General features: G+C 42.5%; 1 protein-coding gene across 2 annotated transcripts in view; it reads right to left on the bottom strand.

The window, feature by feature from the left end:
* Window positions 1–25,813, bottom strand: part of macrod1 (mono-ADP ribosylhydrolase 1) — a 112,221-nt gene that overhangs the window by 23,919 nt on the left and 62,489 nt on the right. For both annotated transcript variants that reach the window (XM_078260475.1, XM_078260476.1), the window contains exons 4-5: window positions 21,463–21,492; window positions 5,095–5,211 (exon numbers count right to left, since the gene is read on the bottom strand). In XM_078260475.1, the coding sequence (XP_078116601.1) occupies window positions 5,095–5,211; window positions 21,463–21,492 (147 nt within the window). The remainder of the gene's footprint in view (window positions 1–5,094; window positions 5,212–21,462; window positions 21,493–25,813) is intronic.

The raw sequence follows: 25,813 nt of genomic DNA, 5'->3' as shown, positions 1-25,813 counted from the left end.
AGAGTGGAACGAGAAGGGGGGAATGAGATACCGATGCTGAAAGGAGCGGACATAATTCTCTTCATCAAAGAGCAGCAGCACAGACATTCTTTACTCCCTCACTCCAACTCTCTTTTCCCTAAGCCAAGCAACACCGGAGCTTTTTTTTTTGTATCCCTTTTTCTCCTTTAAGGCAAATGAATTAACTGAATGAATTAACACCAGGGCTGCTGTGATCATCATCATCACGCTCCTCCTCATCAGCAGCAGCTTTGATTAAGCTTTTTAACACCTAGAAGGCTCACACTGCTGACGCCGAGGCAGGAAGAAGCAAAGATGTCGACAACCTTGTCAAAAAAAGAGGAGGAAAAAAAATCTCCCCCAACTAGCAAGGTATCACAGTCTGAGTGCTACAGTGTTTAGCCCAGAGCCTTGTCAAGTCTCTTGGCACTACTAAAGAACCCTTACTGCTGATGATGATACGAAGAGAGGGGGAGGCAGGGAGGGATGTGAGATGGGGAGGGAAAGGAAAGGCAGGTAGAGGATAAGAGCGGGATACAAAGGAGGAAGAAAAAGGATGAGGAGGGGGAGTGAGCAAGAGAAAAAAGAGAGGAGGTGAAGAGATAGAAAGGTGAGGATGAGAAGAACATGATGAAACAAGGTGTTTAAGTTGTTGATCACGACGGGCAGAAACACCACATCTTCAAAGAAAGGAAAACAGAAATGAGTGAGCAACAGGGCGACAGGCAAAGCAGAGAGATGGAGGTCTTGGAGGAGAGGAAGAGGGGGAGTCTGGGAGAGCTGCAGTGAGGATTTTAATTAACGGTAATTGGACACCAAGGGAACAGAAACTGGTAGAGGCGAGGCAGGAGAGGGAAGAGAGGGGAGCATAACAGCCAGTTTTGACAGAGTGATATCTCTCTTGCTTTGTACCTCTCTACTTCCTTCAGCACTTTTTCTATATGGGCCTTTCCATCTCCATCTTTATCTTGTTTTCCCTCCGTCTTTTTCCACCTCCAACTGTGCGACTCCCGCTTACTCCCCAAACAGTATCCTTAACTCTCTACTCTTCCCTACAAAATACGAGACACTGCAAACAGAAAGCATTAGGGACAACATTAAAGCAAAGTGTGCAATTATGCTACAAAGCTTTGCACACTTTACTGAGTTACAGGATAAGTTTATTGCCAGTTCATTGTGATTTTTTGGGCTGAAATCACTCCCTAACGATGTTAGAAAGGTATGTCAGGACATTTTTCCTGCAGAAAAAATGTGACTGCAGAGGTTTTGGGGTTTTAGGATGAGTGCTGCCGGTTGTTATCTTTTTCTTATTTTGTTTATTACTTCAACTAATCTTAAAGCTGCTATAATCAATATTTTCATATTTACAATGGACCACTTACTTTAATTAAGAATTATCACTCAATTCTGCAGTTCCCTCAGCTCTACGGAGCAACATCGGCTAGGCAGCTTCTTTTGTCAAGAAAAGTTCTTTAAAAGCCCACTGTAGACTACCTGCACCAAACAGGAGACAAACATAGTTACCTGGTGAACATAGTGAAGCATTTAGCAGCAAAGATATCTTTCTAAGTATTTAGGTAGAGACCAAAACAGAGCTAAGAGAATGTATATCGCTCCGTTGGACCTATTTTAATGCTCAAATTGCAAGGTATTTGTATTACCTTCATAGAAAATTATTAAAGTGTGCAGTTGACTGCCTGTCTTAAACTTCAGATGTTGCACTGTATTTGTAGTCCTGTGTTCATCACCAGAATAAGCATTAAAGGTCATCAAGGTTGTAAGTCCGCACTGACGTTACTAAAGCTGAGCACTGCCTTTACTGGATGTAAATGAGTATGGTTCTGACCTCATGTTGTCCCTCTCTCTCATTTTCTTTAGACCCGCCACTGGCACCTTCCCTCCCCAGTGTGGCACGTTGTTGTATCTCGGTGTGTTCGGCGGGGGAGCTAGGGCCGACTGGGGAACAGGTTAGCAGGGTTGCAGCAGTGTTTATCGGTACACAGGTGAGCTCTGGGGTGCTGGGTCACCTGGACAACACTTTCAGCCCATGCTCCCCTGTTTGGCAACCACATAACACACACAAGCGCACACCTATACACATGTGCACATGCATCTTACAGCACACAGCCGGCTCACAAGTGAGCAGACTGATATCAAACCATTAACCTAATCAAGTCCTCCTAATTACAGTGGCTCATATGCCCTAAAATTGCAGATTGCTGATTTAAGTGCCTTTAAGTTTTGGTTAATATGTGAATTTAGACAGGGCCTGCTTGAAATTGTCCAGCTGTTATCTGTCAACACCCTCAAATTGTAATTCTTGCTAAACAGCAGCGGTAGTGTGCCATGCGCTCCGGGTGTTGCTAGGTTACGCCACTGGGATGCTGCTGGCTAAATGGCTGCGGGATCACTGATGGACGCTCTGTATGGAGGGCTGACAGCAGGTCCTCTGGACCATTTGGCAACTCATGAGTCCGACGCTTTTTAAATCCCACATCTGGTGGCAAACCCATGCAAATCAAACCACGTGTTGGCTTTGAGATTGGACCTCTCTCTCAACCTCCCTGCCTCTCTCCTGTCGAGTTTCATTTTCATTTCTTTCTCTTTTCAACGGCAGCGCTCTGCCTTCACACAGTCCTGCTTTGTTATCCCGCCTTTGCCTTCCCTGTGTTGTTGCTGTCTCGCCTCTCTCTCTCCTGCTGAGAGGTAATCAAGCCCTGTTGTGAGTGTTTAAGCATTGGAGGAGACGCATGTTGAATTATTCTTGGGAGTTAATATTGAGTCTGGGAGGAGAGAGCCAGTCTCCATACCACATACTGGGTAACGTCCATGCACATATGAACGCACCCACACACAGTTAGTCAGTCAGTGAGTCAGAGAGATAGTCAGTCACACAGATCTTATGCTGACAGATAGTTACAGGTAAGAGAGTGATAAGACCTAACAGGCAACCCACAATGTATACACTGATATACTACACTTATTGCAACACATGCACGTGACCAGACCGTACAATCAACTGTATCAACATAAAAGTAATACACATGCACACTTAAGGACACATATGACAAGCAGCAGCATCCACTCCAACGTGTACAAATATTACAGCTAACATACACAAAGTTAACCAACAAAAGGAGAGCAGACAATGTAAGAACTCATCTTCTTACTAATTCCCTCCTGTCTTCAGCTCCCCTCAAACCCGTCGCCTCCTCCACGCTGCTTCGTTTTATGTGTTACTTCTTTTACCACTCTCCCACTCCCTCCTCATCTATCTCTTCTACTCCTGCTCTCCATTCTGCCTTGAGCTCGCCTTTATCATCGCTTCTCTTTACTTTTATTCTCTCATTCTTTCACTGTGAACTTAAAGTCTCCGTGCTGATATCACACAGACTCAGAGTTCCTTTAATCTCTCTCTCACACACACACACACACACGCACGCACGCACGCACACCTGGGTGGTCATTATATTATACAAAGCTTGGCGAAGGCATTATTGCAGTACCTATTGGTGTCATGCTGTGTGCAAGCCATTGCAGTGGTGGGCAATATTGTGATTAGCTCCTCACAAAAGATGATGTTTAAAATGAGGGGTGGGAGGCGGCAACTGTTTAACGTATTAGGAAGGGAACGCTTATGTATGAGACAAGTATATTCTGCGTGTTACCGATTGAAAGACTTTTAGGATGGATAATCTGTCACATCACTCCATTTATATAGCACTGCACTCCTGTAACATTGTCGGACTCACAATGGGAAAGGATTAAAATCGATATAGCAGAAACTGGGAAATCGCCTTTTTTATTCCACACACATTCTTCTTCTTTTTCTTGTCACCTACATTATCTACAATGCAACCCGACCATCGACAGTTGGGTCAGAGATTCGGTTTCGGTTATGCTAGTAGTGGCTAATGTAGCCTCAAGCCGCTAGCCTCAAGCAAAAATGAGGAGCGCGCTACAGCAACAGAGGTCTCACTTCTTTCTAACTCCACACCTCCACATTTGTTTTATTTTCAAAACTTTAGTCTTAACCCCCAACCGACATTGACTCAAGTGACATCACTTGAGGCAATTTACCAGATTTAACACAGCTCCCTCTAGAGCCACAAAAGGTGAAAAACTGTTTTCACATTATGCATTAGCACTACCAAGACTTGGTACTAGTCTACTACAAAATTGATACAGTTCCTCTTTAAGAAATCGAATTTTGGTCTTGTTGACACGTTAAACTGAGAGGTGACTTCATGGCTATATGTCCTTTCTGCCACATTTTGTATTAAGCAATCTCTGCTGTGATGTTATAGCACTGCACTTTCAAGCAGTAATTAAACAAATTAGTCGATTAAACCACTAGTTTCCAATGGAGGTCTAATAAAAAAGATAGTCGTCTACAGATTATTTAATAATGAATATAATAGTTAATTGCAGCCCTTCCAAGAGGTCACCTGTCAGTATCTAGAAACAAGAAGAGAGTTTTCAGAGTGTACTTACTGCTGTTCAGTTCTTCTTCATGTCTACATCAAGTACTGAGGCTCTCCCCACGGTCACATGTGTTTTAGATGTCAGGGAAGCTAGAGGAGAATTTTTTCTTTGGAACTAAAACACCTAGAAATACTTTTTCTGTCAGGTTGAATCTTAACTTTCATCACATTATACATGCCGCAATGGAGTGCCACTTAATAATTGAGTGCCATTTACTTTGCTATAAATGGAAGGCTGTGACATTATTGTGGATACTTAGATGAGTTTCTGCTGGGGGTTGAGTTTGGGCTGGAAAGTAAAACTAATCTACTTTAAGTAGAAAAAAACCATTAAATTAAGTTGTGTATGTTTCTGTGAAGAAGAATAAAAATGTTCCTGTTGCATATTAGGACAGCAGATTAGCCTTATTTTATGTTGTTTGTTTTTTTCATTCATTAAGTTGTCCAACCTTTATTTATCTTGGGAAAATCAACAGTGCAGCTTGCCCTTTTTCAACAACACCCTGCATGACTGTCACACTTTCCTACACATTCACACCTGGAAGTACTCCAGTAAAACCACACTGAAGTAGCTGGAAGTTACACAAAGACTCACACACTTTATACTCACATTTTGCTGGGAGGCCGTAGCCACAAGTGATCTTGGCCTCTCCGGTCTCACAGCTCTGGAGGGAAGCACACTCCTTTTTTAGCATTGGACCTGCAGCACGGTGGATCGCTCCGTCCACTGTAGAGGAGAGCATAGGAGATTCAGAGAGTTGGCCTACTTATGTGAATCCTCTGCAATCTGACTACTTATAGGGAGTCTAAATGTTTGAAGTATAGCAGACACATTTACAGGTGTCAAAGCTTAGTGCTGAAATGACCTGGATAAAGTCAGATTATTTTTTTCTTTTAATAAGTCAAAGCATCTGTCTCTCTGAGTGTCAGTCTATTTAATGGATTTGAGGGCCACTGCCTTAGTTAATTACTCCATTTAATGTGTTATTAGGGACTCAGCTGACTTTGACTTTTTGGTCAATTAGTCTTTATTAATTACAATTTCATAAATCTGTATCTATCTTTGATCCACACCACATCTTAAGACCGTGAATGTGTTCATTTCCACGAGGGCAATCATGCAGGAAAAGCAATTTTACAGCTGTACTAATTACCAGTTTCAGTCACAATTCTTGCACCCCTTGCAGTTATACACATTTCCTCAAAGTTAATATTTATACCATCTCGATCTCAACAACTTTATTATTATGATTCTCAGAATTATGGAAAGAAAACATAATAACATCACCTTTCCAACTAAGAAATGAAGGAAAACACACCTATTCTAGTGAGGTGCAGGCTCGAAGAAGAAAGATCATTTACACAAAGACGCCAATGGAAATGTCTAACTGGAGAGATAACGAGATTCGGGAACTACTGTTGGTAAGGGCCAACGCCAAAATCTTTAGACTAATTCAAGGAATGGAAAGAGACTCAGTTGTTGAACAAATTAACTAGCTACGTGAGCACAAAGGTCCCCCAACCACACCCCGTAGTCAGGTGTCTTATGGTAACATGCAGGGATCAGTGGTTAGTTTGTTTCTTTATCGTCACTGATGTCATTAATAGTGTACCGAATTCAATACTTTTAAGGCACCGACCGAATACCCTCTAAACGATCGAGAATCGAAAAATGCCTTGTCATTCAATACCAAATTTCAATACCTAAGGAGTAAATCTCATCAGCATCAGTGAACCAATAAGCATGCAGCATACTTCTACTAAGATCTATTCATGTTTGGGATTGGCTGTCTAACGTTACATGTCGTAGGGGCACGCAGGAAAAACTCTACGTTATGCACAGAGATGGGGCTAACGTAGTAGTAGCTGAAAAATAGATAAAAAGATTTGTGCCGTAATGTGTAATGTTGTAATTTCCTTTTGTTTTATAAATTTGGTATCGAAAAAAGTATCGTTTAGGAACCGGTATCGAAGTCACAGTATTGATATCTGTACCGATATTGAATATTTTTGAACGATACCAAGCCCTAGTCATTAAACTCTAAAAATAACTGCCTTCCAAACTGCTTTTCTATGCTAGAACACTTGTTACTAACTCTGGGCTTTTAGCCTTATGTGCACCCATACATATGTGCTCTTATGTCTGTTGTTGTGTATGTGTACAAGCTCAATTGTGTATGCATCTGTGTGGGCCTGAGCAGAAAGATTGTCAGGTCAAATAGCATTGCTGTAGCTCAAGGCTGTGCAGTCCTCTCATACAGACTGGGGGAAAAGGCCAGTTTTCACCATTAATCACAAATGCACAAACACACCCGCAAGCACATACACATTCATGTCTGTGTTAAACATAAAGCTTTAAACAAAACAAAAGGTATTGTTGGTTTACATTTCAGTACAATTTTCATTCCCTTTTCATTTGTTTCTGCTTTTCTGTTTCCTTATCTCCCTCCAGACATTTTTTACATCTGCTGCTCTCTCCCTTATTCCTCTCCCTCCTTCCCTCCTCCTCCTCTTTTCCATCGCTCTGTCTTATCACACTTGTTCTCCATTTCAGAGTCGGGCTGCTTCCTTCAAAGTTAGTGTGTGCAGTGTATGTGTGTGTGTGTGTGTGTGTGTGTGTGTGTGTGTGTGTCACCTAAAGGACTCTTCACACACACCACACTACATGTGCTTTGAGAAGGATATACACACACCAGCAATATTTTGTACACACACACACACACACACACACACACACACACACACACACACACACACACAGTGTGAGCGTAGTATCTGAGCTTGTTTCTGTGCACCCCGAGGAGTTAGCCAGTGTTCAGAGCTTGCCTTTTACAACCTCACACTTGTGCTTAGCTCACAGTGCGGCCCAGTTCAACATAGCACAGCATGGCATGCACACTACAGCTCAGCACGGCATGCAATATGCCAACTTAACACAATAACGTTCAGATAACACTAGACCCCCTGCCTGGAGCTACTCAGTTTGGCAAAACTCACCGCTGTAACAGCTGGTCTGTATACAGTCGGACGGAGATAAGAACCACAGGCCAACAAGCTGAGCTGTGACATATGGATGGGTGTTATTGTACTATTTTCACCAAGTGCTGACAAGTCTCACAGTGCTGTGACAAACTCAAACATTCCTGACAGATGTGTTTTATTCTGGGTTAATTATGAATTACTGACACCAGACTCCTACACTAGACCTCTAGTGACTAGAATTATTTCAAAATAAAAGCAAAGTCTTTAGCCAGATTCTTACTCCGGCACAGAGGCTGTTAACATTAACAATATCAATTAAATATAGACAATCATATTCAAATATATACAGTGTATACTACTAATTTGTTTTGCCAACTAAATTTTGAGGGAGACATAATTGCTGCCAGAATTATGCTGAGTTGCAACAATGTTTTCAAATGTAGGAAGTAGGAAGCACAATTATGTACGCATGCAAGTTATAGTGCGTTGATTAGGGCCAACAGTGGGCGTACAAAGCTCACAACTCTGACACCATGCAGGACTCAGAATGGTAATGTTCATACACAGAATCTTGCCTTTGGTTAGGTTTTGGCAACAAAATAACTTTGGTTAAGGTTAAGAAGATAATATCATGATTTTGGTTATAATATCAATAAAGTGAACACGTCCTGTCTTGTGCTTCAACTAATCTTTCCCTAATCTTACCTAATAAAAAACATCAACAACTTTAGCTGTTTAGCGTAGATGTTGTATTGCAAAACCACATATTACAGGAAAGAACAAATGACATATGTTATCAGTGGACATTTTGCAGATAATTTCATTTAAAAAACATCCAGGGCGCCCGCCCTGGTGGCCTATAGGGAAAAGACCAAGAACTGCAACATCCCCAGTTTCACTCTGAATGTAAGCAAAGAATTTTGAGGCACTTGCTGAAATTAAAGTCCCTTCTTGGGAGGGCAGTCTCGGATATACGTACGTAGACACATTACAGCAGCGTCCTTCATGTTGTTTCACATTTCAGGTGGCGCACATCTTCGCAGCCAAAACATTCTGTCCTTTAAGCTACAGATTACGTCATTTTGACAGCTGAAGAAGCCTTTGTTTTTCTCATGTTTAAGATAGATTTATTCTTGTTAAATGGAGATGAGAAGAGAAAAGACAGAATAAATCACTTTCTCTTCGTCTCTGTACACAGCCTGAACCTGGCGATTAGGGTTAATAAATATCCATACACCTATTCAGTCTCTCCATGACTCCCACCTTTCTAATATAAAGAGCTGTCCCTGAGAGAGAGCTGTGGTGGCAGTGAAGGTCAGGGGCCTCGACGGACCAGACCCGGGCAGCAGAGGCTGGCTCTGGGGACGTGGAATGTCACCTCTCTGTGGGGGAAGGAGCCGGAACTTGTGCGGGAGGTGGAGCGCTACCGGTTAGATCTGGTGGGGCTTACCTCTACGCACAGTCTTGGTTCTGGAACCATACTCCTGGATAGGGGTTGGACTCTTTTCTTCTCCGGAGTTGCCCAGGGTGTGAGGCGCCGGGCGGGTGTGGGGATACTCACAAGCCCCCGGCTGAGCGCCGCTACGTTGGAGTTTAACCCGGTGGACGAGAGGGTCGCCTCCCTACGCCTGCGGGTTGTGGGGGGAAAAAACTCTGACTGTTGTTTGTGCATATGCACCGAACAAGAGTTCGGAGTATTCGGCCTTCTTGGAGACCTTGAGTGGAGTCCTGCATGGGGCTCCAGTCGGGGACTCCATAGTTCTGCTGGGGGGACTTCAACGCGCACGTGGGTAATGATGGAGACACATGGAGAGGCGTGATTGGGAGGAACGGCCTCCCTGATCTAAACCAGAGTGGTTGTTTGTTGTTGGACTTCTGTGCTAGTCATGGATTGTCTATAACGAACACCATGTTCGAACTTAGGGATGCTCATAAGTGTACTTGGTACCAGAGCACCCTAGGCCAAAGGTCAATGATCGATTTTATAATCGTTTCATCTGATCTGAGGCCGTATGTTTTTGGACACTCGGGTGAAGAGAGGGGCGGAGCTGTCAACCGATCACCATCTGGTGGTGAGTTGGGTCAGGGGTGGGGGAAGACTCTGGACAGACCTGGTAAGCCCAAACGGGTAGTGCGGGTAAATTGGGAATGTCTGGAGGAGGCCCCTGTCCGACAGACTTTCAACTCACACCTCCGACGGAGCTTTTCGTGCATCCCTGTGGAGGCTGGGGGCATTGAACCCGAGTGGACAATGTTCAAAGTTTCCATTGCTGAAGCTGCGGTGAGGAGCTGTGGTCTTAGGGTCTTAGGTGCCTCAAGGGGCGGTAACCCACGAACACCGTGGTGGACACCGGTGGTCAGGGAAGCCGTCCGACTGAAGAAGGAGTCTTTCCGGGATATGTTATCCCAGACGACTCCGGAGGCAGTTGCAAGGTACCGAAGGGCCCGAAGGGCTGCAGTCTCTGCCGTGAAAGAGGCAAAGCAGCGTGTGTGGGAGAAGTTTGGAGAAGACATGGAGAAGGACTTTCGGTCGGCACCAAGGTACTTCTGGAAAACTGTTCGCCACCTCAGGAGGGGGAAGCGGAAAACCATCCAAGCTGTGTACAGTAAGGATGGGGCGCTGTTGACCTCAACTGAGGAGGTAATAGGGGCGGTGGAAGGAGCACTTTGAGGAATTCCTAAATCCGACTAATACGCCCTCTATGGTAGAGGCAGAGCTGGAGGATGAGGGGGATTGGCATCAATTTCCCTGGTGGAGGTTGCTGAGGTAGTTAAACAACTCCACAGTGGCAAAGCCCCAGGAATTGATGAGATCCGTCCCAGAAATGCTTAAAGCTCTGGGTGTGGAGGGGTTGTCTTGGTTGACATGCCTCTTCAACATTGCGTGGAAGTCTGGGGACGGTGCCTAAGGAGTGGCAGACCGGGGTGGTGGTTCCCCTTTTTAAAAGGGGGGACCAGAGGGTGTGTGCCAATTACAGGGGTATCACACTTCTCAGCCTCCCGGTAAAGTCTACTCAAGGTGCTGGAAAGGAGGGTTCGGTCGATAGTCGAATCTCAGGTTGAAGAGGAACAATGCGGATTCCGTCCCTGGTCGTGGAACAACGGACCAAATCTTTACTCGCAAGGATCCTGGAGGGAGCCTGGGAGTATGCCCAACCAGTCTACATGTGTTTTGTGGATCTGGAGAAGGCGTATGACCGGGTGCCCCGGGAGATACTGTGGGAGGTGTTGCGGGAGTACGGGGTGAGGGGTCCCTTCTCAGGGCCATCCAATCTCTGTACGACCAAAGCGAGAGCTGTGTCCGGGTTCTCGGCAGTAAGTCGGACTCGTTTCAGGTGAGAGTTGGCCTCCGCCAGGGCTGCGCTTTGTCACCAATCCTGTTTGTAGTATTTATGGACAGGATATCGAGGCGTAGTCGGGGTGGAGAGGGGTTGCAGTTCGGTGGGCTGGGGATCTCGTCGCTGCTTTTTGCAGATGATGTGGTCCTGATGGCATCATCGGCCTGTGACCTTCAGCACTCACTGGATCGGTTCGCAGCCGAGTGTGAAGCGGCTGGGATGAGGATCAGCACCTCTAAATCGGAGGCCATGGTTCTCAGCAGGAAACCGATGGAGTGCCTTCTCCAGGTAGGGAATGAGTCCTTACCCCAAGTGAAGGAGTTCAAGTACCTTGGGGTCTTGTTCGTGAGTGAGGGGACAATGGAGCGGGAGATTGGTCGGAGAATCGGCACAGCAGGTGCGGTATTACATTCAATTTATCGCACCGTTAGACGAAAAAGAGAGCTGAGCCAGAAGGCAAAGCTCTCAATCTACCGGTCAGTTTTTGTTCCTACCCTCACCTATGGTCATGAAGGCTGGGTCATGACCGAAAGAACAAGATCCAGGGTACAAGCGGCCGAAATGGGTTTCCTCAGGAGGGTAGCTGGCGTCTCCCTTAGAGATAGGTGGTTCAGGCATCTGGTAAGGATGCCCCCTGGGCGCCTCCCTAGGGAGGTGTTCCAGGCACGTCCAGCTGGGAGGAGGCCTCGGGGGAGACCCAGGACTAGGTGGAGGGATTATATCTCTAACCTGGCCTGGGAACGCCTCGGGATCCCCCAGTCGGAGCTGGTTAATGTGGCCCTGGAAAGGGAAGTTTGGGGTCCCCTGCTGGAGCTGCTACCCCCGCGACCCGACCCCGGATAAGCGGATGAAGATGGATGGATGGATGGATGGATGGATAACTTTGGTTAAGGTTAAGAAGATAATATCATGATTTTGGTTATAATATCAATAAAGTGAACACGTCCTGTCTTGTGCTTCAACCAATCTTTCCCTAATCTTACCTAATAAAAAACATCAACAACTTTAGCTGTTTAGCGTAGATGTTGTATTGCAAAACCACATATTACAGGAAAGAACAAATGACATATGTTATCAGTGGACATTTTGCAGATAATTTCATTTAAAAAACATCTAGGGCGCCCGCCCTGGTGGCCTATAGGGCAAAGACCAAGAACTGCAACATCCCCAGTTTCACTCTGAATGTAAGCAAAGAATTTTGAGGCACTTGCTGAAATTAAAGTCCCTTCTTGGGAGGGCAGTCTCGGATATACGTACGTAGACACATTACAGCAGCGTCCTTCATGTTGTTTCACATTTCAGGTGGCGCACATCTTCGCAGCCAAAACATTCTGTCCTTTAAGCTACAGATTACGTCATTTTGACAGCTGAAGAAGCCTTTGTTTTTCTCATGTTTAAGATAGATTTATTCTTGTTAAATGGAGATGAGAAGAGAAAAGACAGAATAAATCACTTTCTCTTCGTCTCTGTACACAGCCTGAACCTGGCGATTAGGGTTAATAAATATCCATACACCTATTCAGTCTCTCCATGACTCCCACCTTTCTAATATAAAGAGCTGTCCCTCTTACTAAATTCACGGAAGACAGCTCGTGTTAGCTTTCTTTCAGACCGTGGTAACTTCTGGCTCTGTGTGAGCCGGTGTAATAGCCCAGCATGAGCACTGCACGCTACTGAGTAGATTCAGACACTGTTCTGTCACTTCAATGCGGTCAGAAATATGAAGGGGGAATTCATGAGCAGAGGGGGGTGCAACTGAAAGATGTGTTTGAAGTAAAGCTGCACCAGCTGCACTTCTTCCTCGCAGGCACATATGCAGGTCTATTAGTGCTCAGGGATGGCAATATTATTACTTCTACAGAACAATATGAACTAAATCTATTTTTCTATATGAATTATTTCACATTTTGCTAATGAATAAAAAAGGGTAGAATTTAGGAATTGCTCAGCATTGATTTCTGAAATGTCATACATATTTATTTGTTATTTGTGGACTGTGTCTCTGATGTGTGACTTTTCTTTTGAATTTTGGTGATCTCTAACTTTTCATCTTGTGCCACCATCAGGCCAAAACATACTTCTGTTTATGACTAAATACCTGCAAAACTAATGACATTTCTATCAGCTGTACTTCAAGTGTTTAGTGTTAACTTGAAAATGTTAGCATACTAACATGCTAAACTAAGAAGGTGAACATAGTAAGCATATACCTGATAGACATCATCACATCATCAGTGTGAAGCTGCATGCACACCAAAAAGGGCGTTGCGGCAATTAGTGCAGGGTTGTCCCCATTGTGTTCCCCACTCTATTGTGTTTTGGCTGATTGGCGGTAGGTTATGTGATTGGCCACCGCAGCGTGACGTTGGGTTACATTTCTCCAAAAGCTGATTCTGTTTTGACTTTTTACTGCTGCATTTTCCCCCCAGAATCGTCTATGGACCCCACCGCCACAGCCTAAATGCACTACCCACATTTAAATAAGTAAACTCCTAATTTGGTGTAAATCCAGCCTTACGTTGATAATGTTAGCATGCTGGCATTAGCATGTAGCTCAAAGCACCACTGTGCCAAAGTAGTAGCAGAAAGTACATGCTGCAGGCAATACTATTTTGTTCCATTGTGGGAATATGTAGGCATTATTTATTTCTATAATAAACATTCTGTCTTGTTCTTGAATTATTCCACCTCTATGTGTGCTTATCACTTGTGGACTGCATCTCTTTACATGAACTGTATGTTTCTTTTATCTGTGCCTTCACTGAAAATGTAAAATGTATGTGTAAAGCATACACATATATATATAGATCTATTATACTATAAATGGGTATTGATGTATCCCTCATTTAGATGGCAGAGTGGGGAAGCTCTAAACAAATTAGCAACACTGCAGTGTCAAAGGATACCTGTTCATACTCCACTGACTGTCACATGCAAATGGTACCTCAGCTACTCAACAATCAGCCATAATTGGCTACGCTTAATGCCACCAACAGACAGATTATAATGAATTAGTCATGAATTTAATTTATATCACTAGACACTGTAAAAAATATTTTAGAAAGTGTCAACCTCATTTCCATACAAAAAAACAGCATTCATTATTTAGCCTTCATTACCATACAAAATATCACACCAACGTTTTCTGCTACTGAAGCCCATTCTTCCAGGGAACACAAAATGGGACGCAGATATAAAAAAAAACAATTGAGAGATAGAGATAGACGAGACGAGAAAAGAGCACAGTTGGACAAAGAGAAATGGGTTTGAAAGAGGATCAAGTGTAAAACAGGGTGTGTAGGTGAAGAAAGGGAGGCTAAAAAAAATGGGTGGAGATTAATGGTAAGCGGGGTTTCAGAGAGGAGAAAGAATCAAAAGGATGCAATGAATGGATGGATGTAGAAAGGGGGTAGAAATGAGTGTTTTGGCTTCTGCAAACCAGTGACCTGTCAGCTAAGCAGGCTGCTGACCAGTTTAGGTGTTATCATGCCTCCCTCACAGGCTCTGTATTGACTGACTCTGGGGGAGAGAGGGAGGGAGCGAGCCAGGGAAGTAGGGGGATTGGGAAGTGATAATTGGCGATATGCTTACCTGGCGATGAGCCTGCAACCCCCAGCAGGGCACACAAGCAAACACAGACACAAATGCACGCACGCACACACACAATGCCTGCAATGTTTTATGCCAAGACAAGCTTTACCCCCAACCACCCATCCTTACAAACACACACACACACACACACACACACACACACACACACACACACACACACACACACAGGTAGATTGACATTAGAGTAAAACCAATCCCGGGGTCTCTCCTATGGAATACTAATATGGCTGCCCTTGCCAGCTGACCTCTTATAGGCCAAACAGGCTGTCCGTCAAACTAATGGGGCGGAACGCCGGCATATTGCTTTTCCTCAGCAGAGCCAGGACACTCATTTACTTCAGTCAGCTTGTTGCCAAGGCAACATTTAGGATGGGTCTAGTGGTGGATGCACGCACACGCAGCTTCACACACACACTAGTATATAGGTACTTGTATACACACACAAACTTAAACATTCAGCAACCTGTTAAATGCTACTTTGAACACGTATACACACACAAACACACGACTGTTAAGGTGAAACAGGCAATGTATGTATGCGGCAGGGACACTGACAGCACTATCTGTATGTGGAAGGTACACTAAGTGTGCTCTTTGCCTCTCGTCTTATCTCCGCGCCCCAAAACCAATCTTCTGCTCTCTCCTTTTATTCACAATACATGCTCTCTTGGTTACTTGTTCTAAAAGGCAAAAAGACAAGCCTATCCTCCGTCTGCATTTATTCTCCTCGTCCAGACAAGGAGAAAGCGGAGAGGAGGCTGCAGACACACAGGGACCACAGCCGAGAGACTTCGAGAGCAGGGTATCAAACCTCATCCCCGTTCTGGAGGATTGATTATAGATGTCAGCACACACAAAGTCAGCTCTGCAAGGAAATCCAGTGCGAGAGAAGATTTTGTTCCTTTTTCCCCCCACCAAATTAAAAAATGTAAGTGGATGAAATTTTAATTGGGATCGTGTTCATCAATTGTGTGCTTGGTCCGGATGTCTTCAGACACCTAAACCAATCATATGCAGGCACTGTCTTCATGGCTGGTTCACATCCTGTGCACTCTGTCCCCACAGACCCAGAACAGGCTCACTGATACCAGCTGCATATTGAAAAACAGCATATTGTGTTGGTGATTTCAACTGATAAAATCCAATGCTCAATTATAAATCAAAACCTACGCCTTAGGTATCTACCACAAGATTCTCGTTAACCCCTTGCATCAACTATAAATCCAGATTTACTGCATCTCAACTGGCTTGTCTATCATATGTCATGAAGATGCACTAAACCACGCAAACTACATCATAGGGATGATTATTACCTGGTCTTCAGGCTCCGTCTTAAGTGAAAAATATAGTTTCACAACCTTCGTTACTTTAGTTTTTGTGTTAAATCAAATTACATTACCAAACCCTGTTCAATGTGTACAAAAACTCAGGGCTCTCAGGTGTCACGCATTGAGCGCGACAGTCACTCATTTTGGTCTTTTGTCACGCACTCCCGCCACACATTGTATGTCTCAAGCGGCGCAGCGCCCAAAATTTCTCTGGCGCGCCGCTCTCACTATGGAACCGGCAGGAATCAAGCGGGTCTCCCCTGGAGTTCTTAGTTGAGCCTGCCACTTATCAGCCAATCAAAAAAAAGAACGGGGCTACACAATAGCCAATCAGAAAATAGCACTATTGTATCTGGGTAAGCTTTAACGCAACAACCAATGAAAAAAAAAAAGCATAGAGCAGCGTACAGACACTTCCCTAAACGTTTGCTCATTCGGAGAACAGAGACCCAAACGGGGCTCAGACTATGGTGCAGGTAGATTATTTTCTGAAATATAGTGACTATTATAACTTTATTTTTCTCAAAATATCACTACTCCTCCAAATCTCAGAGAACACAGATATATTTTGAATGTGCACAAAGTTTTGAACATGAGCAGAAATCTTGCTCAAACCTAACAATATTACAGTCCAGGGGTTTATTAATAAATTAAAATGAATTAATGTATCATTGAGGTGAATAATTGTCATATGCACATTTAAGGAGGTTACTTCCTCAACAAAAGATGCAGAAGAGAAGGGAGAAGTACATGGTACATGCTAGGGTACATGTGTGCTGACTCAGATATAATTAGAAAAATCGATCCAAAAGAGAATAAATAGTTGAAAGCAATACAGAATGCCTGAGAGCCTTATTGCAATATATTCCATTATGTTTTTATATTTGGATTATAATCTATGTTTCCCTTTACATAAAGATATTTCCAGCATAAACTGATTCAGAAAAAGGTAGAAATAGGTGCATACAAATTCACCAGAATGCAGGAAATGAAGTGGTTAATGCTCAAAATCTTTTCTTCTGCAAGTCTGAGTATTAATTATTAATAACAAAAACAGAAACACTAATAATCATAATATTTTTTTTTCCATTTTTTTTTTTCAAATATGTTTATTGGTCAAACCTCAAAAAGTATTACAGGCTGTATCGGGAATGTCCAAGGGTAGCAGGTTTGACATTTTTCTTGTTTTTAAACAGTGCACATAAATTCCCACCCGTTCCGCCCCTCCATCTCCCGCTTAGTCTTCCCCTTTAACCAGATACTAAACATGTATCTTCCATCGAACTAACTTACCCACCCATCCCCCTCCCCCCTCCCTCTTGGCCCGTCCCAGTGTCCTATTCATTGTGATGCACAGGATTGTACTGACAGGTACAGGAAAAGAAAATTGAATAGGTAATTAAAGAATAAGTAAGTACACAGATAGTAAAATACAATGAATAAGTAAATAAAGAGTAAAGAAACAAAACAATAAAAAAATTAAAAATAAGGGGGAGGAGGAGGGGTCAACCAATGGCTGAGTTTAGATGGTTTGTATATGGGCGTTTCTCAATCTGTGTTCTTCTATTGACTTGTGTTCTTGTGTCCCTGTGAAATGTCATCTCGTGTTTCCAAAGTACTGTCCCAATACACAAGTTCGCATTTCACAAAGAACAGTTAAGATTCCCGGAAATGTTCTTGACACGCCCATTTTACCAAGGATGCATTGGTTGGTAACTTGTATGAACTTCGCAGCACCCGTATCCCAACATTCACTTCGGCATTCAATGATGGTCGGGTTTCCGGTACATAGACAGTCCAAAAACGGGACAATTTTAACAATTCTAAATTCAGTTCTGAGAACATTTTAGACCGGTCTCGTAAATAAGAGGCTTTTATTTCGTCGTTGACGGATCGTTTGTTTAAATATCACAACACATGTCCATCATAAGATTAACGGGAACCTGGGGTTAACTGTCTTTTCGGAGTTAAACTCCACAAGCACACACACCCCGCAGCTTCTCTCTCTCTCACACACACACACACACACACACACACACACACACACAGCGCAGCAGGCGGAGGCGGGGGAGAGAGAGAGATATACCCTTTTCTTTTCGGGAGACTTGTTTAAATTATGCCATAGGCTATACATTAGATTTAGTATTTAGTTCATATTCTTTTGGTGTATTTGTTTTCTGATTTATTAGAAGTTGAGGTTCAGTCTGTATGATAAATGAACAGTTAACCACATAAAGTGGTAACATATGGCATGTTATGTAGACTAAAAGGGAGACACCAACCTTTATAATTTGAATTGCTAATTTTCATCTGTTGTCCCTGGGCATATACAGTGCACTACAATAATATAGAAATGATAATTCCACATAACACTAATAGGAACACATAGGACACACCAGTGCATATGCCTACTTATTTTTTTATTTAAACTGACTTAAACTTATACACTAATAATAGGGATCGCGTTCCACTCTTTTGAATAAGTAAGGGATGTTTGAGCTAAACCATAAACAATAAAATTAAAGCTCAATTAGTTTTATTTTTCAATATTATTGCAATAATTGTAACATTATGAGGTTTTCTTGTTTTAATACAAAGTGGTTATATTGTTGTGGTTTTTATTTCTAGCTGTTATTTTGGAGCCTTGCAGGTAGCCCCTGTGCTGGGGGTGTTGAGCAATAACAGCAAGAACGCATCGTCTCAAACTGTTAACGGCGTTTTCTGTGCTTGTGAACTTGTGAGTTCATTCTTCCAAGAACAACCAGCAAGAACGTTCTCCCCAAGAACACAAGTCCGTTCTTTGCATTCTTGAGATTAAGAAACACCCTAAGAAAGGAGGGGGGTCCAGGTTTTATGAAATTTCTTCAGGGATCCTCTGACAGTATCTTTTCTAGGTGTAAAAATGACATTACCGCTTCTAACCAGGAATTTGTGCTAGGCGGCTTTGGGCTCTTCCACTGTAGTAGTATTTGACGCTTGACTATCAGAGAAGCAAATGCAATAACATCAGCTTGGTAGCTAGTAAATCTTCCTATAATAGGAGACACACCAAATATACTAATCAAGGGGCATGGGGATATAGGGATATTAAAGACTACAGAGAGGGTGTCAAAAAAGGATGTCCAAAAAGAGCGTAGCTTAGGGTAAGAGAACAAAGTGTGTGTGTGGTCTGCTGGAGATTGAGAGCACAGGAATATGGTGTCTAATTAGGGTATAACTGTTTGTTTACAGTCTAATAAAGACCACATATCTAGTGGTCGAATTTGCTACAAAGTATGGCTTATTATGTGTTATTAGTGTACCGTAAAATAAAGTGAGACCACATTTTCCCTCCTTAACAAAGCATGACAACAAAGTAACTGTAAACTAGAGTAGGTTCACATATTAAACTGTAATGACAACTTCCATAATTTGGCTCTAAATGAAATAGGACATTGCCGTTTTCAACCTTGAAGATTGTTTATTGTGGCTTGGAATGTGGTAAATAGGTTCAGGTTCTCAGCCCTGTAAACTGCTTATGTTTTAAGACAGTTGATGACATTTCTGTGAAGGCTACAAACCTGTGGAAAAACACTTCAATGCAACACACATCCCAAAGGTACATTACTGGCATATGGTGACCTAGAAGAAGAACCAAATGCAAACTTCAAAGTGTGAGCCCAGGCTCAAGCTATTTTAATGGCATTCATTCAAAAATCAAACAAACATACATATATGCTGTATATATATATATAACCTATATAAATGTTATGGTAACTGTCTGGCTGACTGAACCTCCAATCATTATCTGGGATTTATTTTCTATTTGGAAAATCAATCAAAGCAGCGAAACGTTGAATTGGTAGATAAGCTCTGGAATAAATGAGCAACAGCAGCCAGTGGACATAAAAAAATGTTAATTTCCTGCCCTTGAGTTTGTTGTTGATGCGCCGCCGAGCTCTGCACTCCTCCAGATAGAAGAAAAAAATGTCAGCAGGTGTGTGTTTGATCTAACTGAATGACATTTACCCAGGTACCCTTGAGACTCAGTAGAACAGCAATGTAAAGACCTTTTGTTGCCTCACCTCTGATGAAAAAAACTACCCACTAAAGTTGAATGAATGGTTACTCAGTGAAGAGTGTGATCACAGCGAATGGACATGTATACTGAATGTTTTATGTTTTTTCCACTCAGCTCTGCTCTTGCATCTGTATATTATTTAATGGACCTTCGTTGCTTTCGTCTCTCCTGTCTTCTCGCTCTAACCATCATCTCCCTCCCATGTCTTTGTTTGTTCCATTCCTCCCCTCGTCTCCTCCCCTACGCTTACCTCTCTCTCTCTCTCTCTAATTAACACCTACTGTAGCCTCTATCTGCCTTAGCAAACCCCTAAGGCTGGAGCTGGAAAGAGAGACAACGAGACGGAAATAAATACAATAAGAAAGAAATGAGAAAAATCAGCAAGAGAGAAGCTTGTGTAGAGCAACACAGAGAAACACTGATGAAGATGGTGGTTGTTGGATATGTTGCATCCTCTGCCCATTGGTGGACACTTTTTTTATTTAAAAGAGATGTTGTTGATGCTAAATTTAAACTGAAAACCAACGTAAACGTGCTTTTCATAGGCACAAATGCACATATTCTGACGCATGCACACATTTAGGGCCTCTCTAGAAACCATCTGTCTTTGTAGAGCCTTCAGAGACTTCAGTATAAAATGATGCTGTAGATCTCGAGCTGCTTGATTCCATGTAGTGTATGTGCGTGTGCAGTTTTTTATGGCTTGAGGCTCAGCTGGTGTATATCAGTAAGGGTGGAGCCTGTGTGTGTGTGTGTGTGTGTGTGTGTGTGTGTGTGTGTGTGTGCGTGTGCGCTAAGGACTGCTTCAACAGAACACTTGAGCAAAGCAAATGCACTTTCAGAGGCAGGCAAATGCACTGCTGTAAACTTACATAGAAATGTACATGAGCACATACAGGTGTGCCACTGGATACGCACTCCCACATACACAAAAACATACAAATTGGAATGTTAAAAATGGCAGTGCAAGTGGGCTGGTCTGAAAGGCGAAAGCTGTCTGCCCAAATGAAGATTAAAAAAAACAACCACAGTCAAACGCACCAACACCCAAATTTGCAAGCATTAACAAACACACACACACACACACACACACACACACACACACACACACACACACACACACACACACACACACACACACGTGGAAAGGAGTGTGTGTGTGTTTACAAGTTTTAGTGGAGATGGCTGTTGCATTAGCAGCACAGATTTATTACAAGTATCGATTAAGCGTGGACGTCCAACACCACATACACGCAGCAAAGCACTGAGTCAACAATACACTGAAAAATGACTTGTTTATAGCCACAGCACTCCACACCCATAAATTATGAACTATCGACTGCACCTGCGCTCACACACAAACACAGAAACATGGACAGACAAGCAACACAGCGCGGCATGCAAACACACCTTGAACACCTGCCACAACAAAGAGCTACCTGCTTCCACACAAAGACACACCACACATACGACACAAAGAAACACTCACACATACACTGGTCCTGAATCATCTGATTAAAAGAACATTTTAAATGATTTGATGTCCAGAGACAACTATTTGCACCACAAAGCTCTACTATTATTAACAACTGAGGTCTACAAGCATCTTGGCACACAAACACACACACAACCAATGGATCAGACAGGTTGTGACTTACCTCCACCTCCGCCGAGCAGAGTCTTGTTGGCTGAAAAAGAGACAACAAAGAAGAAATATTCATCAAACAAGCTAAAAAACAGCTAGAGCTGAATCAATCAAACAACAAATCAACTGCTGGATGCTCAAAATTATTCAAAATGTAACATGAGTAGTTTTGATTTCTTGTTTGCAACAGATACATCACCTTATCACTACATTGATCAATTTAGAGCTGAAACTATTACTATAGTCAATCAATCAATTAATCATAAGATTTATAGGCAAATATTTTGTAAACGTTCCAGTCGGTTTTCAAGCAAGAATACCAAATATTTCCTGGTTCAAGCTCCTTTGCTTTTCTGTTATTCTGTTTTGTATCACTGAATCACAGATCATGCTGTATGAAAACATTCCCTTGGGCTCTCAGAACTTACGATGAGGTTTTAAAGATTTATTTTTAATTGAATAAATAATCAACAATTTATTCAATGATGAAAACAATGCAGCGCAAATAACAACCAATACAAAATGCAGTGCTGACCACCGCTGAATTCAGGCTTCATCAGTAGTCTTGATTGCTTGTTTGCGACAGAGAAATCACTATTTCACTTCTCCTCATCAGTGTAAAAACACTGGGGTCATAAACACAGACTGAACTCTGACCTTTCACCAAAGCATTAAAAAAAACAACACCTCATCACTGTATTTATTAACAGCTGAGTTCGGAACATTCTTCATTCGCACTGTTGTGTGTGTGTGGGTGTAATATTCAGAAACTCTGAACTCCAAAGACTTAATAAAGTTTTTACATCTAATTGGGTTAACTTTTGTGTACTGAAATAACTTTTGCTCGTACACAGTATTTACTTGCTGAAGGGAAGAAATGTCTCATTTGTCCTTCAGAACATAATTTGTTATTAGTGTCAGCATTTCTCAACAAGAGTGGTTCTCAATCCAAGTCCTCAGGGCTCGCAGTGCTGCTGGGTTAGCCAACCAGCGAGTTAATTGCATTCACCTGGCATTGCAGGTGTAACTCCAGTCCCTTATTAAATGGGTAGAATGAGAACCAGCAGGCTCGGAGTCCCGTCAATGAGGACTGAGGAGCAAAGCACAATCAGAACGAGAAGCTTCACTGCCTGCAAAGCTAATGAATTAACTCATGCTGAGGCTACAGTCCAAAGGAAAATAAACAACTCTGTGAGAAGAAACAGGCAGGCAAGATGCTTCAATTTGTCTTTTAGTCTAGAAAAAAGTCCATCATACAGTGACTTTCTACCTGGATAACAAGGTGGTGATTGTAGCTTTAATACAAAATATAAAGAGCTCTTTTTTCCAGCGAGGCATGTAGAGAATAATGCTACAGCCTGGCTGACCACAGTGTCCCAAATTATTACCTACTTGAATCAAGTCACTGCACATGTTTAAAGAGTGCAAATTGCTGGCAGGGTGATAAGGCTGGCTGTGGCTTCTCCTGACATATGCGATATCCGAGTGTTTTTCTCACCCCCATATCCATAAACGTGTGGAGTCAGCAGTGTTAGCCGGGGGACATCTGCAGCGCTTCCAGAAAACTCAAACCTGACCATAAACTCATAAAAATCACGTTTTCCAATGGTTTCCCTGCTCGTGGATCAAATCGTGGTTGCTGTGACAATGTTAGGAAAATCTGATAAGCACATAATCTCTCTGCAAAGGACAGTTACAAAGTTACATCAGAACACAGGGGACGTCTCTCATTTTAGTTACTCTTTGCCAGTAGGCATTGTGCCAATTAGGTACGCACTCAGATAGTGTATCAGGCAAGTTTAAAGAGGGAAGTAGAGAGACTAAATCCCACAGCTGTCTTTCTCTCTCAAGAATCCTCTACAACATTTTCACCATCCCCCACTGCCTCATTAATAGTGAATCCCACTTAATTTTAGCCTTTAAACACAGTGCCATGCCTTGCTGCAATGACGGTGCAGAGACGCAGAGAGCGCAGATGTGGAAAATATGCGGACATGCTGACCAATCAGAGCAGACTGGCCTTTTTCTGTAGGGGGCATAAAGAGACAGTCTCTAAAACGGAGTGTTTCAGACAGAGGGTGAATACAGGTATATTCAGACAGACAGTATAAAAAAAGTGTTTTTTTAACATTAAAGCATGTATGTTCTAGTAGAAACCCAAAATACGTAAGTATGAACCTGAAAATGAGCATAATATGTCCCCTTTAAGTAGGAACTAGATTTTGTGTTGCAACCTATTTTAATATAATTATTAATTATTATTAGTATTACTTTGGCGAGAGTTACGCTTTAACGGTTTAACTTTCTCATGGAATATTTTGAGCAGATGTCAGATGTCATATGGGACAAGCAGCTGACTCACACTCAGAGAAGAGACTAAAAGGTTGTCACAGTTGAACCAGGTAGATAAATCCTGGCCAGAAAAACAGCACTTAGGGGTTCCTTCAGTGCACTTTAAATGAAAAATATGCCAGTGGATGCTTTTACTGTTATGTACTGTTATGCTAAATGCATTTCAGGACATATTTGTGGAAATTTATTTTGTTCACCCGCTTTCCTGTTCCCTGCCTTGTCTACATCTATGTCAGTTGATGTCCAACATTTCCCATAATGCCATTGCAATAAAGCCCAGAGAACACACTCACACAGTGGTAGTGGAATTCCTCCACTCAAAACACAACATGTTTTATGGCTGTATTGCCTTCTGGATTACTAAGGCTGCTATCAGTACAGAAATCTGTATCTCTGCCTCCTCTGCGATGGATTTCTCCAAGTAAAACGGTTGCTGCAAAATAGTGTGTGAAAAGAAGTCCCTCTCTTTCCGTCTGAAGGACTGAAACCAAAGCCTGGCGGTAATTGGCGTTTTTAGGTTGCTGAAATCTTTTCTTTGCAATCCCACTCCATTGCAGTTGCTGGAAATGTCTCAGTGAGAGGTGACACATCTGTGTTTGGAAAGTTACAATCAGAAATAAGGGTAATGGTGGGGCAGTGATGCTTCGGGTACCAGCAAGACAGTGAAATACAATCCAGTTCAGTTTGAGTAATAGATCCATGACTTTAAAGGCTTGTCAGATGACAGAACACACTGCACCACGATTTATAAGACTCCTAGGAAGAAAGGAAGGTAAACACAAGAAATACAGAAAACTTTATAAAGTAATCTAATATAATCAGGAATGTGGGCATAAATGTATTTAACCGATTGCTTCCAGCAAGTTTTTTTCCAACTTCTTCTTACCATCAATTTTAACGTGTCCAACTATGTGCAACACCATGAATGCCTTCAAAAAGAGACAAAATGTGCACCGTTGTATGATATAACTAATCAAGACAACGAAGACATGCAAAAGACACTGAGCTGTTGCCTTTAGACTGAAGCATATTTTCTCCACTGCAGCATCTTTAAAAAAAATGTATTAAACACTAATGAAGAGCTGACTGTTTACCATGCTTGTCGTGTTACAATAAACATTAGCTATAGTAGGTACAAAGAACACTATAGCTCAGAAATCTTTAATAGGGGATTCACAAACTGAAAATGTTTTTTCCCCCCAAAAATTAAAATACGTCTGAAAATATACATAAACATGAATCTAACATAGTATGAGCAAACACAAATCGTCCTAATCGTAAAAAAAATAAATAAAAAAAACATGATGATAGGCTTACTGGCCTATAGGTAAGGCAGCCACTAAGGTAGCCATCCACAGATACAGTTAAACTTAAGGATTCAGTAGCCCTCATTTATTATTAAAATCTCACGTCTGATCTGAACTCGTGTACGCAAGTTTTCAAGTCAGTGTGGACTTGCGGTGCAGCATATAATCAGTTTAACAGGAGAAGGAGAAGTCATCAGTTGATCACTTATCAGCAATGGCAGATCTGGCTCTTATAGAGGACCTCTATGCGCCGGTAACAGTGCACACGTACGCGCACGGGCCACGGTGGAGCGCTCCTTCGGATTGATTAAGGGCAGATGGCTCTGTCTTGTATCAGCGATATCACCCATACACGGCAGAAAAAGTCTGCAACATAGTTTTAGCCTGTGGGGTTCTGCACAACATCGCGCAGGAAAACCAGGTGCCATAAATGTAGTGATGGAGCCAGATGACCCGATGCCCAGAGAGCAGTGTCCAGCACAGCCCCGAGTGGGAGACGAAGGAGACAGGATATTATTCCTCGCTTTTAAAAGGTATAGTGTTATGTTTGGCAATGATATTCAATACAGGAAACATGACGATGCACAACATTTTTATTTATTCTTATTTGTTTCTCTTTTAAAGTTTTAATGGCCACAAGTGAATGATTTATTTCTGCCATTGACCGAGTTATTTCGGCTTGTTTTTCCAGCCCCTCTACTGTCA

This window comes from Sander vitreus, chromosome 10, assembly GCF_031162955.1.
Source record: "Sander vitreus isolate 19-12246 chromosome 10, sanVit1, whole genome shotgun sequence".
NCBI classification, from domain to species: Eukaryota; Metazoa; Chordata; class Actinopteri; order Perciformes; family Percidae; genus Sander; species Sander vitreus.
This window is presented reverse-complemented; position numbering and strand designations above follow the sequence as displayed.